A 16,348-nucleotide genomic window follows, 5' to 3' on the forward strand; every position below is an offset into this window, starting at 1 on the left:
AATGATGCGGGGCGAATTGAAGTGTTTTTTTAAAAAAAATTAATGCGGGGTGGGTTGCGGGTATATGTGATTTTATGTGGGTTCAAACTTAATTTTAAATTTTTACATGTTATATAAGAGTAATAAAACATTGTTTATTAAGATAATTTCTTTAAAACTACTAAAATATTCAAGATAGTAAATGAAAATGGTTCAATAAAAAATAATACAATTTCTTACATGTTTCTCAATTTGACCTCTAAAAAATAATTTTTTAAGTCATTATCTATTAAACTAATACAACTTAATGAAAAAATGAATTTATTTTTATGAATTTTATTTTTAGTATCAAACTTAACTAGAAAAAGAAAGTATTAAAAAAATTATGTGGGGCGGATTGAAAACGAAAAAAAGTTCTTATGCGGGGCAGATTAAAAGTTTTACGAATTAAGCTCAACCCGCTCCGCTCCGCCCCGCACCACACCACACCACCCCATTACCATCTCTACTTCTTTTTCTTATGTATATAAAAACATAGCTATTAACCTATATTTAGTATAAACTAAACTAATTACTTTATTTGAGTTTAAGCCATTTTTATTTATCATCCTCGACTTTAACTTCCAATGAGTGAAAGAAATAGCTTATTTGAAATTTGTGTGAAGTTGTGTAACGGTAACATTGCATGCTTAATTTGCCAAAATAACCAAAAAAAAAATAAACCCGCTCCTAGATAACCGTTAATTTTAGCCAGAAACTCATATATTGTATGTACATCTTCTAATTCAAACCAACATGAGTTGTGTGGTACACTAGTGAGAGTGCTTCACCCTTAACCAGAAGTCTCGGGTTCGAGCCATGGCTATGGAGAAAATCATGTTGGAAGCGTCACCCCCGAATGGGCCCTGCAGTACGCAATTCAGATTTAATCGGAGCTCCAATGTAGACTCGAACACTGGGTGAAAAACCAAAAAAAAAAAAATCTTCTAAAAGTTGAAAACTATAAACTCAGAGAGAGAGAGATAGCAGAAAGTAGTAGAGAGTATAGCAATGGCCAATGAGGGGAAGAAAATGGTTTGGATTCATTCCAACCAGATTTCACTTCCGTCGTTTCAGTTCGTTCGACCCTCCTCCTGTTCCTCCTCATCGAAGAGTTGTTGTTACTGGTAAATCATAAAACCCTGCTCCTCAATTCTATTTCCCCTTCTATTTTTGTCTGATTAATCCCAATTGGGATTCGAAAGTGATATCTTCTGGTTAAATTCTGCTTATGCTAAGAATTGTTGTATCTAGTATTTGGGTTGCTGTATTCTTAATCTTGGGGTTCTCCTTTTTTCGTTTCATTTTGACTTGTAAATGGGTTTAATTTCACCTACATCCAAATTAACTTAATGGGTTCCTTGAATCTTTGGTTGTTTTTGTACAAAATGGTGTATATGTTTCTTTTTCAAATACTATGGGTTACATTACCCGCAACAATAAGTAATCAATCTAGTTTAGTAACTTAGAAAACAAAGTAAATAACCTATTGTTAAATACAATGATGTGAGACGCTGTGTGTGTATAAAAGTTAAATTCTCTGTAGATGTATTAGGATTGCCATGTGGTTTAGGAAGTTGTTTTTTTTGGCTGTTTAGTTGTTTTAATGCAAGACCAGAATTATACAGTGGTGTCAAATTTGTCAAGTACTAAGTTCAGAACAGCCGAAGGGCAGAATAAGCATTATGTGTTTGGATATTGTAACCTTGAATATCCTCAAAGTAATATCAACTCTAGCTCATATGTTTAGAATGTCATTTTATATTTTTGGTTTGATTGTGTGAAAATTGTGAATGTTGAAACAAGTAGTATGATGATTCTGCACAGATATATGGATCAACAGGTGCATGTTGTGCTCGAAATTTAGTATAGTTGGTGTTGGAAAGTCTGAGTTTTTTGGTTGGTGGTTTTGCTTCAAGTGTAGGGATGGTGACTCCCCTTGGATGTGCAGTGGAAACCACATGGAAGAGGCTAATAGAAGGGGAATGTGGTGTAAGAGCAATATGTGCTGATGATTTGAAGATGAATGGTTTTGAACCAGAAGTTAAGATGTATACATTTGATCAGTTGGCATCCAAAGTTGCTGCAGTTGTGCCCTATGGTTCCAGCTCAGGCGAATTCGACGAGCAGTTGTGGCTAAACTCTAAGGTACCACCCAAACTTCAATCTCTATATTAATCTTTGTTGTATGTGTAGAAATGTTCTGGAGTGACATTTTTTACTGAAAATGTAAAATACCGCTTTTTATGAAGTCATCATTCCTCTAAACATTTAGCTCATGCGCTTCCTCTATCTTGTCCTAATTTCCTGTACCTTGTGCCTCACCTCTCCCTTGGACCACCCTTTCTCCTAGCAATCTCTGCTATCATATCATGTCTATGTTTGATTCCCAATCCACTGCCTCTATCCAAGAACACTTCATTGGTACTAAAATTGTTTCACATTTAGTTTTTGGAATTCTTTTCAACTAAATGTGATGCAGGACATGTTTCAGAACCACCTTTTTCAGGTAAAAGGTAAAAGAAAGGCCTCTTTTAGGAATGCAAATAAAAGAGGTTGTTGGAGCATCTTCAATTTATCGTAGACATTCTTTCTATGTGACCTTTAAATGGTCTTTGATGATTTTCAATGGAACATATTGCAAGTGATTATGAATTTACTTTTATGACATGATATAGAAGATTATTATAAAAAGTGTCATGATATAAAGTGGATTTTTATACCACAAAGCTTCCTATTTGCTTAGTCTCATTCTTTAGAATTGTCTTTCTCATACTATGTAAACGGACTTCAAGTCTGAATTATGTACTGTACTCAATAGGAAGCGTCACAGCCACCCCTGATGTCGATCTGCAATATTAGTTTGAGAAAATCATTTGGTTTTTAACCTAGACCGATTAGTTTACCTGTATCATATAAATGTCCAACACTTAGATACTTTCTAAGATTATCCTATATGAAAGATGTATGCCATGTGTGGATAATGAATGACTTGCCGGGTATGCAATATAATAAGTACAAAAGGTAAGACCTAAAAAGAGAAATGATATTAGCACAACACGAGATAGAAACCTAAACCCTAAAGGAGAAAACCCATCATTAAACAATCATAGAAATAGAAGAAATGGGTTCATACCAAGTGACGAAACTCTCTGTGAGTTGGGGAAGTTTTTTATTTTTGAGCGAGGTACAACCAACAAAACTTGTATGAGGATCCACTAACTTTTTGACATGTGGATTGTGGGGGCCCAAGCTGTCAGTTAAGGCCGTAAAATGAAACCAAAAAGGAGAGAGAATGTAAAGTTTGAGTGGAAATTGCAAGACAATTGTGGGGTCCACGTCAACTTCAATTAAATAAATTAAAATATTATATTGAAAGTGGAAAAGTGCACAGTAAAAAAGGTAAGGAAGGGAATAAAAATTCATATTATTAGCTGATCAATATTTTTATTTTCTATTTTATATCCACATTTATTTAACGCATTGAATTGAATATCTATTAAAAAATATTATTCTTATATTATAAGATATAAGATAAAATAAAATTTGTTTACACTCTATTTTCTTTAAACTCGCGTTACTTTTAAAAATAGTTCTATATTACAAGATAAGATAAAATTTGTGTATATTTTATTGTCTTCAAACTCACGTTATTTAAAAAAAATAGATATTTGGTATATAGATTGAAATAAAGACTTGAAAAGTGTAACAAAGTGAAAATTTTAAAAAGTATCTGATGATCTAATGAGCATATTATTAGAGTATTGTTTTTATCTTAATGATGTTAAATGAATAATAACATTATATAGTACAAATTTGATTTTAATTTGAGCAAAATAGTCAAATTTCTGCCTATTATATTTCTATTAAATCGTACAAAATTTATATTAAATTTATTGGATACGTTTTTTTACTATATTTTATTTCTAAAAATAGTAAATTAATGAAACTTCAATTTGGGCACGGCTTATTTGACATTTTTATTAATATAAATTTTAATATGTATCAAATGACTTCTTATTTCCTTCATTACTTATTTTACTGCACTGTTCCACTTTCAATACAATATTTTAGTTTATTTAATTGAATTTAACGTGGACTACACAATTTTCTTCCAATTCCCACCCAAACTTTACATTCTCTCTCTTTTTAGTTTCATTTTTCAGCCTTAACTGACAGTCTGGACCCCACAATCCACATGTCGAAAAGTTAGTGGATCCTCAATTCCTCATACAAGTTTTGTTGGTTGTATCTTGCTCAAAATAAAAAATTTCGTAAGTTGGGCTTTATAAAAGGTTATTTTATACTAAAATGGATGTAGGCTTAACTAAAGCCTAATGCAGATTGAACTCTATTAAACCTAAGCTCACTACCCTAACCCTCTTAGAGGGTTATGTTGAATTTTTGGCAGGCCCCATATAGATTCATCTTTTGGGGTTTATGAGAGATTGATTAATAGTCCTAAGTTAAACAACTAAGATTGGACATAAACCAAAACCTATAGACTAAATTAGGAGAGTAGATGTTTAATTCAAGACCAGGAAATCAAGTTATATCAAAGCCCAATGTCAAGCAAATCCCTAGACTACAAGTGAAGAAATTGGGTTCAACTAAGGCTTTAACCCAAGATAAGGTGGAGCTTTAACCCGACCAAGAGGGGCCCTGTAGGATAGTGGGCTTAGCCAGCCCAATATAGGTTACTAACCAAAAATGAGAAGTCCCCTGAAGCGGTTGAGGGTAGCAAACAGATGCATTGGCTGATAACATAATCATCACCCTTCCTCGATTTGTCCCTGTAGAAAGCTTCTTATTGGCTTCTCCCCCGGACTGAGACTCACTCTTCTTGGCCAGATGGTTAACTAATCATTAGTCTTTGGTACCAAAGAAAGTCAAGAAGGTTGGGACGCAAGGTGGTTGTCGCTGAAGCAACTGTGGAAGCAGACTCCATGAAAAACTCGTATGTATCAAAGAAATGGAAGGGCTCTCCCTCTTTATCTTGAACATATCTCTACCCTGCTTGGATGAACAAAGTGTGCAATGCGTGAAGTGAGATCACTACCATACCCTTTTCAATGTATCTAGTGAACATAGGCTTCGAGTGCGTACCAGGTGAGATTATGACTGAGTCAAGCACACACCTTCTAATCCGCGCTTCCCTTCGCGACCTGAACCCAAGTCATTGATGAGCCTCAAGGACCTTTCAAGCCTTCCCGCTTCGATAAGATTCAATTACTTTCCCTTTCTCATTCTGAAAAAAAAGAAGAAAGCATTGCTTTGCGGTTCTTTCTTCGCTAATTGAAAGCTAACCTCACACGTCTGCTTATGAAGATTACGGCTTCCTCACTTGTTTGATTTGAAATGGCATGATGCTTCACACATGTAATTGGAGTCTGTTTCAGGGCTTATAAAAGTTCGTGCAAAGAAGATTTATAGGAGAGAAGTTCCCCATCTCTCTTAAGCTTTTTGTCTCTTGAAAAATATTATATTCTTATGTTTGAGATTGCCTCTGTGTGATTCATCCTAAGTAGCTAACCCAAAAGGAACTAATAAGAGAAGAGACTTTAACTATTTAAAGGTAAAGGAAAGGAAGCCCAGTGAAATCATCCCTTGATAAATGAAGGCTCCTACAAGAGTTGACCAAACCTTGTAGAAGCGAAGATCGATGTCCGTCCCATTCGGGGAAGCAATCTTCCACCCTCTTGGCTGTAGTTTTAGCTTGTATACGTGAAAAATTAACAAGAAAAAAAAAGATTTCAAAAAGAATGCATATCAACAATTTTTCTGCACAAAACAGGGAAAGAGAATGAATGAACTACAACAAAGCGAATTTTTTTCATTAATAGTCGTTACATGGGAATACATCAAATAGGAAGCTTACACACACATAGACCAGCCGCACAACTAAACACAATATTACAAAGTGAACAACGGAAGCATTGAAGACTACTAGTGATACATGCAAACATAACAAAGACACTTAGCATATGAGTAGATCTCCACCAAACAAAGAAATAGAAGAAACACATTACTTTGCGTCTACCGACACTAATTAAAGCCTTAAAAACTCAAAATAGTCGATGGACTCTTCTATTCTACTCTCTTTGGGAATCCGAAGCTATGCGGACGACCCACACATTTAGTTCCCTTCGTTCATGGAAGAGGGCCTCCTTTCTCTCTTCCACAACGCGTGGTTCCGGATCTGTTGCATCATATTTGCAACGCCTCCGGGTCAGGAGGAGGCAAATGCTCCGATTAGAGCTTCTGCTCCTCTACTCTTGAGATTTCGATAGAAATTTCTTGAAGTCTTAGAATAGAATCCATGGCTACACTCAATTTTTTTCCGACTTCATTGTTCCTCTCTGTCTCCCTTTTCCAATAGAGAAAAAAACTTCTATTTATAGGCGTTGGAGGCCCTTTATCCTTTCTTATTATTAGTAAGATAGGTTGTCTTGGTTCCGTAACATGGTTCAAACCTGACTTTTCATGAATATGGAACCTTATTCACTAGAGTTTAGTGTGTTGAATAATTATCCTTTCCTCATACATTTGGGTACTTTAGGCTCTCTTTTTTGGCGAGTATCACCACGTGGTTTAATCGTGAATCACTCCTTAAGGAATAAGACACAATACTTTAAGCGCACATCATGGAAGAAGGTACCCCATTTATTATAAGACAACCCCCGTGTCCTTTCTTAAGAGATAGAGCAATCGTCACTCGACAACTTAAAACTAACCAATACAAAACCATGTGATATGTCCTCATTTACGTACCCCACTGACACTAGCATGCCTTGCCTACTCGTCTTTAGTAGTCTTATTTGTCACTTGACAACTCAAAGCTGACTGGTACAACCTGCGTGCTTGCCTACTCGTCTTTCACCGACCTATTTGTACCCAACTACAATCTCTTCCCTTATAAAAGAAAAAAGGGCCTCTCGGCCAATCCTCAATCGACAACAACTCTGTCCTAGCGAAGTAAAGTATCTGCTGAACTTTTTAAAATTTCATTCTTTAATATAACATCAACATAACAATAACATTATAAAGCAATTATAGGCATTTATCTCATCTATCCACCGTGAAAAAAACTGTCCTTACACTAAAAGTTCACGCGCTTCTTTATTCAAACAAAAAAACATTTTGCAATGAACCCACATATAAAAGTGGGCTGGTATGCTCATTATTTGTGTTCGTACATTTTATCATTATTGCAATACAAGTAAGACCTCCACTAGTTAAATACATTTTTGAATTGAAAATAATTAAGTCTTTTATGATAATTAACAACTTTATTTATCGAAGTAGAAAATATGTACAGATTCTTACATTATTTATTTGAATTGATAAATTATTTTTTTAAGAACTTAGAAATCGCCAAATAAAATAAATCAATCAACTCATAAACACCCCCAAATTCACATTATTGTGCGTTCTCCATCTTCACATATGCATACATTCACCATAAATGCATTTTTAATCTTCAATTTTTTGAAAGTGTAAATTATAATATTTTAAAATTAAAAATTATATTTAAATTCTACCTCATAACCTAAAGGAGCAGTAAATTTTAAAGATAATTTTTTAATAGTTTAGAGTACAACTAAACATGATGTACATAAGTTACACTGTCGTATATTATGAAATTAGTTTTTAATAGTTTAGGTCTTACTTGAATTGCAATAATGATAAAATGTACGAACACAAATAATGAGCATACCAAGCCACTTTTATATGTGGGTTCATTTTAGAAATGTTTTTTTGTTTTGAATAAAGAAGTGCATGAATTTTTAGTGTAAGACATATGTTTTTCTCGGTGGATGGATGGGATAAATGCATCTATTGTTTTTTAATGTTATTGTTATGTTGATGTTATATTAAAAAATGAAATCTAAAAAAGTTCAGCAAAGACTTTACTTCGCTAGGACGGAGTTGCTGTCGATTGAGGATTGGCCAAGGGGCTCTTTTTTCTTTTATAAGAGAAGAGATTATAGATGGGTAAAATAAGTCGTTGAAAGACGAGTAGGCAAGCACACGGGTTGTATCAGCCATCTTTGAGCTGTCAAGTGACGATTGGTCGAGAGGACTTCCATTATGTAGTTGGGTACAAATAAGACTACTAAAGACGAGTAGGCAGGGCGTTAGGCTAGTGCCAGTGGGATATGTAAGCGAGGTCAGATTACATGGTTTTGTACTAGTCAGTTTTGAGTTGTCGAGTGACGATTGCTACATCTCTTAAGAAAGGATGCGGGAGCTATCTTGTAATAAATGGGTACTCTTTTCTCTGATGTGCGCTATATCATGGGGTCTTATTCCTTAAGGAGTGATTCGAGATTAAGCCACGTGGTGATACTCGCCAAAAGAAAGCGGGGGCCTTGAGTATTCAAGTGCATACGAGAAAAGGATAATTATTCAGCGCACTAAAATCTAGTGAATGGGGTTCTCCATATTCATGAAAAGACAGGTTTGAACCATGTTACGGAACCAAGACAACATGTGTTACTAATAGTAAGAAAGGGTCAAGGGCATCCAACGCCTATAAATAGAAGCTTCTTTCTCTATTTAGCAAAGGCAGACGGAGATGAACAATAAAGTCGGGAAAAAATTGAGTGTAGCCATGAATTCTTTTCTAAGACTTCAAGAAATTTCTATCAAAATCTCAAGAGTAGAGGAGGAGAAGCTCTAATCGGAGCAAAGGTTGGATTTATTCTGGGAGCATTTGCCTCCTCTCGACCCGAAGGCCATTGCAAATATGATGCAACAAATCCGGAACCATGCGTTGAAGAAAGGAAGGAGGCCCTCCTTTATGAACGAAGAGAACTAATTGCGTAGATCGCCAACATAGCTTTGGATTCCCAGAGAGAGTAGAATAGAAGAGTCCGTTGACTCTTTTTGAGTTTTCTAAGGTTTAAGTTAGTGTCTGTAGACGTAAAGTAGTGTGTTTCTTCTTTTTCTTTGTTTGGTAGAGATCTACTACTATGCTAAGAGTCTTTGTTGTGTTTGCATGTATCACAAGTAGTTTTCAATGCTTCCGTTGTTCACTTTGTAATGTTGTGTTTAGGTATGTGGCTGGTCTATGTGTGTGTAAGCTTCCTATTTGATGTATTCCCATGTAACAACTATTAATGAAAAAAATCCGCTTTGTTATAATTCTCTTTCCCTGTTTTGTGCAGAAAAATTGTTGATTTGAATTCTTTTTGAAATCTTATTTTTTTCTTGTTAATTTTTCACATATACAAGCTAAAACTACAGCCTCTGGGTGGAAGATTGCTTCCCCGAATGGGACGGACATCGATCTTCGCTTCTACAAGGTTTGGTAAACTCTTTGTAGGAACCTTCATTTATCAAGGGGTGATTTCACCGGGCTTCCTTTCCTTTACCTTTAAATAGTTGGAGTCTCTTCTCTTATTAGTTCTTTTTGGGTTAGCTACTTAGGATGAATCACACAAAGGCGGTCTCAAACATAAGAATACAATATTTTTCAAGAGACAAAAAGCCTAGGAGAGATGGGAAACTTCTCTCCTATAAATCTTCTTTGCACGAACTTTTATAAACCCCGAAACAGACTCCAATTACATGTGTGAAGCATCATGCCATTTCAAATCAAACAAGTGAGGAAGTCATAAGCAGACGTGTGAGTCTAGCTTTCAATTAGCTAAGAAAGAAGGAGGCAAAGCAAGACTTTCTTCTTTCTTTGAGAAAGGGAAAGCAAACGAATCGAGCAAGGAGGCTTGAAAGGTCCTTCAAGGCTCGTCAATGACTTGGCTTTAGGTCACGAAGGGAAGTGCAGTTCATTGGGTGTCCACTTGACTCAATCATAGTCTCACCTGGTACGCACTCGAAGCCTATGTTCACTAGATAAATTGAAAAGGATATGGTAGTGATTTTACTCCATGCATTGCACACTTTGTTCATCCAAGCTTGGCAGAGCTAGGTTCAAGAGGCTTTCCCTTCTTTTTCTTTGATATACACAACTTTTTCACGGAGTCTGCTTCCACAGTTGTTTGAGCGATAACCACATTACGTCCCAACCTTCTCGACTTTCTTTAGTGCCAATGACTAGTTAACCAAGAAGACAATAATTCTTTTGGACGTGAAGAGCGAGTCTCAATCCAAGGGAGAAGCCAATAGGAAGCTTGCTATGGGGACGGATCGAGGAAGGGCGATGAATATGTTATCAACTAATGCATCTTATGGCTACACCTCAACCGCTTCTGGGGACTCTTCCTTTTGGTGAATAACCTATGTTGGGCTGACTAAGCCTACCCCTCTTGATCGAGTTAAGGCTCCACCTCATCTTGGGTTAAGGGCCTAGTTGAACTCAATTTCTTCACTTTGGAGTCTATGCCTTTGCTTGGGATTGAGCTTCGATATAACTTGCTTTCCTGGTCTTGAATTAATCATCTGCTCTCTTAATTTGGTTTATAGGTTTTGGTTTAGGTTCAATCTTAGTTGTTTAGCTTTAGGTCCATCAATCAATTTCTCATAAACCTTTAAGTTGAATCTATATGGGACCGTCCAAAAATTCATCGTAACCCTCTAAGAGGGTAAGGATAGTGAGGCTAAGATTCCATAGAGTTCAACCTGCATTAAGCTTAGATCCATTTTAGTAGAAAATGATCTTTTTGTCACTTGGTCTGACCCCATTTCTTCAATTTCTATGATTGTTTAGTGATGTGTTTTCTTCTTTTAAGATTAGGTTTCTATCCTATGTTGGTTTATTTCTCTTTTTAGGTCTTACCTTTTTGTACTTATTATATTGCATACCCTGCAAGTCATTCGTTATCCACACATGTCATACATCTTTCATATAGGATTATGTTATTAGATAATTGAAGAGAGCTAAGTCACCTGGACAAGTCAACAAAAGCAGTTAGGAAATCTTGGCGGGAAAGTTAGTTACGAACAATAGCAGTCCTAGAGTTAGTTACTTACAGAATAGGAATTAGTTAGCAACGAAATTGATTCATTCCTTAGATTGTATTCAACTATAAGTACATTACATTTGCTTCTACCCAAATCTTCTTCTACTTTTCATCTTCTTTCCTTTCATCCTCCATAGCTGTCAACTCGAGTTTCTCTGTAAAACTCCTGTCCAGCTGCTAAAACCTCCCTGCATTTTGGCTAACATTGGTATCAGAGTCATTATATCCTTGACAAAATCAACAAGAGCAAATGAGAGTTCTTCTAGTGAAGTAAGGGAGTTGCATGAAATCATGCATAAAATGTTATTGGAAATTGGTACTCCACTAAAGGAAGTATCAAATCTTAAAAAATTGGACCAGGTGATGCTAGAACGAACGGAACAAATGACAAGCAATAGAGTGAATCATAGGGATAAAATACCCACAGGAGAAGACAAAATACCAGTGGGTGGAAGGCAGTCAAAGGAGCAATCGCACAACAACTTCATTAATCATAATCCACATTCCTCAATGGTCGACAATGGAGTTTTTGAAGTTTTCCGGAGAAGATCTTAAATCTTGGTTGTTTAGAATCGATCAATTCTTCAATATGGAGAACATTCCCATGGAGGAGAAGGTTAGCATTGCTGCTCTACAGTTAGAAGGTGAAGGTATTTGGTGGCACTTGTCCTTTATGAAATACATGCAGTAAATTCAACCACCAACTTGGAATGAATATAATGTAGCGTTAGTGGAAAGATTTGGGGCAGATTCTCCAAAGAAGCTGGTTAGTTTTGAAATCTCTAATCTTTCTCATTTCTACCCACAGGAAACTTCCAGTAAGAAGACATCATATATTTTGCAAGGTTCCCGATGAAATGCCTAAAAGAGATTTGGATGTAGATTCTCTGTATAGTGGCACCACTGAAAGAAACAATAAAACTGAAGCTTTTGAAGACTTGTTTTTTGATGCATTCTTTTTATAGATAATGAGAGTGATGTCGAGGCTTTTGAAAATATGCATCTTGGTTGGATTTTCTTGAATGATGAGAGTGATATGGATACAAAATCCTTAGATAGTGATGGGAAAGAAGTGCTCTCATGGCAAGCTTGTTTTGATTTAATTGTTTTCAAGATCATGACTTCTTGCGATTTATGGTTTGACTTTGAGAGTGATATGAAAACTTTGGCCAAAATTTGGCCATGGGAAGAGATTGAGAAATCAGTTGTCCTACTAACAGAGGAAGGAACAGAAGTGTGGGTTTAGATCAGCATGGATTTATTGATGGATTGCCTAAATCACATGGTCCTGAAGTAATCTTCGTAGTGGTTGATAGACCAAGTATATGGCCATTTTATTCCTCTAAAGTATCCTTATACTACTTAGTCAGTGGCTGAAGTCTTCATGGACTTTATAGTAAGGTTACATGGTCTACTCGATAGTATTACAAGTGATAGATATGTTGTGTTGTTCCTCAGTATTTTTTGGCAACAATTGTTTTCCCTTCAAGGTGTTCAGCTGAACATGTCATCAGCCTATCACCCCCAGAGTGATGGCCAAACTGAAGTCCTCAATAGGTGCTTAGAAACCAATTTGAGATGTTTTTGTGCTGAGGATGATTGTTTGTGTATGGCTGAATATTGGTATAATTCTTGCTATCATTCTGCTATTGATACTACACCTTATGAGGCCCTTTTCTCAATAGAAGGTTGAAGTTGAAACTGTTGAGACATCATCTGATGAGAGCACAACTGAGAATAAAACAGCGGGCTGACTATCATAGAAGTGACATGAGTTTTTAATGTACCTCTCATACAATATAATTTGGATTCTTTTTTTTGTGTCCAAGCATCCACATGTAATGTTTTTTTTCTCTGTAGTATACATGATATTGAGAATCGAATCAAAGAAATTATTCATAAGTGATTTGATATGAACTCATGGAATTCTCTCATTTAAAATTTTGAAAAAAACAATCAAATTAAATTGTTATTATTATCTTTGTCATTATGATCCAAATAGTTCAATTGTACACGTTTTGCAAATTCTTCTTTATGTTTTTATTTTTCTACGATTTAAAATAGGAAAATTATTTTGAGATAGCTAAGCAAAATGATCATTTGGTCACCTTTGTTACTTAAAAGAGTCTAATTATTGATTTATTACTAGATAGCCATGAAGTCTTGTCTTTCTCTGTTTGTAAAAGAATTTGATAGAGCTGTCAAAAAGGGCCGGCCCAGCCCCACCGGGCCCAAGCCTCGCGGGCCAATTGATTTGAAGGGCTAGGACGGGTCGGCCCTTCATTTGGTAGGGCTTGAAAATGCTCAACCCAGCCCAACCCTCGAGGGCCCTTCTTTTTTCTTTTCAAATTTATAATTCTATAACATCAAAAAAATGAGAAGATTTTCAAATCAAATATGGCAAACAATGGTGTTGTTTCAGTAACACTAGCAAAAAATCTAGTGTAAATTAGCATATATCTCGCATACTAGATACGTGAGCGAGATAAGAGAGTGACAAGCAAGATGGGAGAGAGGTAAGGGAGCGAGATTTGTCTATATATTCTAGATACATGTGAATCTTCTTGGATATAGTGTATCTAGAACAAATTAACCTAATTTTGAGTCCATATATTTTGAGATACATATATTTGGATGTATCAAAATTTGGTATGATTCATAATATTACAACATAGCGTATATTTAAGTAATTATATTATATACTAGTGAGATTATTGTAAGTTACCATTAAATAAAAAGTTTTGGCACATGGGCCAACCCCGATCAAGCCTCAAGGGCTAAGGGTTTATATGGGCCGGACTTATAAGCCCTAGTTTTAAATGAGCTTGAAAATTATATCCCAACCCTACCCCAATAACGGGTTGGGTTGGGTTGGGCCAGCCCCATGGGCCAAGCCCATTTTGATGGCTCTAGAATTTGATATGCATAAATTTTCTTTTCGATGTTACTCTCCCATGACACGAAAGAATCAAATGGAATAAAAAAAAACAATTTTATTTATTTTTAGTAATAGAATGAAACTAGTCAAATGAAAAGTGGCGTTCATATTTAAAGTTTGGGATCGTTTAGAGGATAATTAACCTGATCGGAATAAAAAAAGTTCATCTCGTTGAAAAAGATGAATTGATGCAATATATAAATATCGTATAACAGTGTGTATATAGATCTCTACGTTAACTTGACTCCTGGCCCAATTGTATTTGGTTTAGGCCTTATATTGTTCATCAAAGGTGAAGTATTTATCCAATCCTGCCTATATATAAATTATGGGTAATCTACGTAAATTTCATTAGTTTAGGTCCTAATTACTAATATTTCTGATAGTTTTAAATATTAGTTCCTCTACGAACCGTAAATGGACATGTAGAAGGTTTTTGTTAGTTCTTTTACGTTCATTAACACTTCAATTCTTTAGAGCAATGTTCTAAGATGAGAAAAGGCTAGGGTTTCGAGCGTTCTTCGAGCTTCGTCGATTTCGCCAAGAACTTTGTTCTTTAAGGTGTGAAAGACCATCATAGTGATGGACTGAACTCGTCCTCACGCCCTACATCTACTTTTTAGGAGTAGATAATAATCTAGGGTAACATCCTTGGTTTTGATAAATCCCACTAATTTAGGTCCTAATTACTCGGATTCACAATAGTTTCAAATATTACTTTTTGGATCATATTTCTTCCTTTGGATACATGTATCATTACTCGCCAGATACATGTATCCGACGATTTTAAAAATCAAGATACATGTTCTATTTGTTTGAGCTAAATGGTTGTATATGATTTCCTTAATTAAAGGAGTAATTGAGGATTTTCAAATACATGAACAATTAATTCAGCAAATTTAAATTAATCAAATCTATTAATATAAGTCAAAAATTAAGAGTGTATCTATGTTTAATTAATTTTATTTTATTACTCTTTTGAATAATAAATTTATTAATATTATTAATAAAAGACCAAAATATGATTAATTTCATATTATTACTCTTAAAATAATAAATTCATTAATTTGATGTATCTATTATCATTTATCAATATATGATGTATCTAACAAACTAAACACTTAGATACATGAGTGTACAATTGCATATATACATTTATATGTATCATGAACACGTACAAAAATAAACTAATGGACTTTGATCAGATGGACACAAATACATACAATCAGGCTTATCATGAAGACATATTAATCTCTTATTCCATATGAACAAGTATACTATGATACGGGGCACACAAGTACATTCATATGTATCATAAAAGTATCTAATATTAATTTCATGTATTTGTTATATGTATCTAGTATTAATTTCATTTATCTATTTTTATGATCTGATATGTATCTAGTATTAATTTAATGTATCAAATATCAATTTCATACGTTATATCCAAAAACATGTATCTAGTCCTCCTTCTTCTTCAAGTCAAATTTTTTACTCATCTCCGCTTGCTGGTAATACAGAACTATCAAGTATCAATTAGCGACATTGAAGCCGAAGGGATATTCAACGACAGTTTTTACATCATCTATATTTTCATAGACGACGAAAGTTGTTCCACGTGTATCCTTAGTTGTGTCAATACGAATTTATACCTTATAGCATCGTACATGCCGAAGATATAGTACATATCCTCGCTCATGATGTTGAACGGAAGAGAAATTGTGGAGGAAAATTATTAATTGCAAGGACCATTAATTTTGGTGTTTAAATGTAAAAATAATTAATTAATTCCAGTTTTAAGGGATTTGCGTAACTAATTGTATCTTTTGAAATATATGGTATAAAATATCAAAAGAGGTAATATATGTAATTGTTTGAAAGTAGAAGTAATTTTAGTATATATGATTAGGGGTGTACGAGCCAAACCGCAAAGTCAAACCGAATCAAACTGAAAAAAATGATTTGTGGTTTGGTATTAAAAGAAAAAAAGTCAAACCAAACCGACATGATATATATAATTTTATTTTATTTATAGATAAAAAATATTATTTACAATCTACTTTGTTAATATATTTCTAGTTAGTTTATAGTTTTCAATGTTTAGATATATTATTTCAAATTTGGGCTTGTAAAATTTTGTAAATATTTTATTTTGTATTAAGATCGGAAGTTACAATTATATTGTTATAATTTTTCAAATTTGAAGTTAACAATTTACTTTGTAAATATTTTGTTTTGTATTCAATTGACTGTTGCCTTTAATTTTATTAATTTAACATAATGAACGTTGATATTTCAATAAAAGTATTTTGTACTCATGTGAATTTTACCGTCTTTTTGAAGATTTCTATTCATTTAACATTTTTAAAGTTTAACTTATCACACAGATAAGTGAAAGTATATTTGATCTCTTTTTCAAACACCGTATAATTGTAAAAAATAGAAAAACCCCGAAAGAATCGACTAAAGC

The 16,348-nt window shown here is 34.5% G+C and overlaps 1 protein-coding gene across 4 annotated transcripts; it reads left to right on the forward strand.

Annotated features, from left to right (window-relative positions):
- Positions 1–894: 894 nt before the first annotated feature.
- Positions 895–12,832, forward strand: LOC102585083 (3-oxoacyl-[acyl-carrier-protein] synthase, mitochondrial-like). Of its 4 annotated transcripts, none has more exons than XM_006357923.2 (3): positions 895–1,145; positions 1,938–2,166; positions 11,749–12,832. In XM_006357923.2, exons 1-3 carry the CDS (start codon positions 1,030–1,032, stop codon positions 11,794–11,796), a joined length of 393 nt encoding a protein of 130 aa, XP_006357985.2. In that variant the 5' UTR covers positions 895–1,029; the 3' UTR covers positions 11,797–12,832. The 4 variants fall into 4 exon arrangements, with proteins under 4 accessions (XP_006357985.2, XP_015169182.1, XP_015169180.1 ...); XM_015313696.1 differs by having other exon boundaries at positions 896–1,145; positions 11,078–12,832; XM_015313694.1 differs by having other exon boundaries at positions 897–1,145; positions 11,301–12,832.
- Positions 12,833–16,348: the final 3,516 nt, after the last annotated feature.

The sequence above is a fragment of the Solanum tuberosum genome, unplaced genomic scaffold, assembly GCF_000226075.1.
Source record: "Solanum tuberosum cultivar DM 1-3 516 R44 unplaced genomic scaffold, SolTub_3.0 scf00262, whole genome shotgun sequence".
Classification (NCBI taxonomy): domain Eukaryota; kingdom Viridiplantae; phylum Streptophyta; class Magnoliopsida; order Solanales; family Solanaceae; genus Solanum; species Solanum tuberosum.

Coding starts and splice junctions, on each gene's coding strand:
- LOC102585083 (XM_015313694.1), top strand. CDS start 1,030: ATGGCCAATGAGGGGAAGAAAATGGTTTGGATTCATTCCAACCAGATT. Junction 1,146..1,937: donor TCGAAGAGTTGTTGTTACTG/GTAAATCATAAA, acceptor TTTTGCTTCAAG/TGTAGGGATGGTGACTCCCC. Junction 2,167..11,300: donor AGTTGTGGCTAAACTCTAAG/GTACCACCCAAA, acceptor AAATTGGACCAG/GTGATGCTAGAACGAACGGA.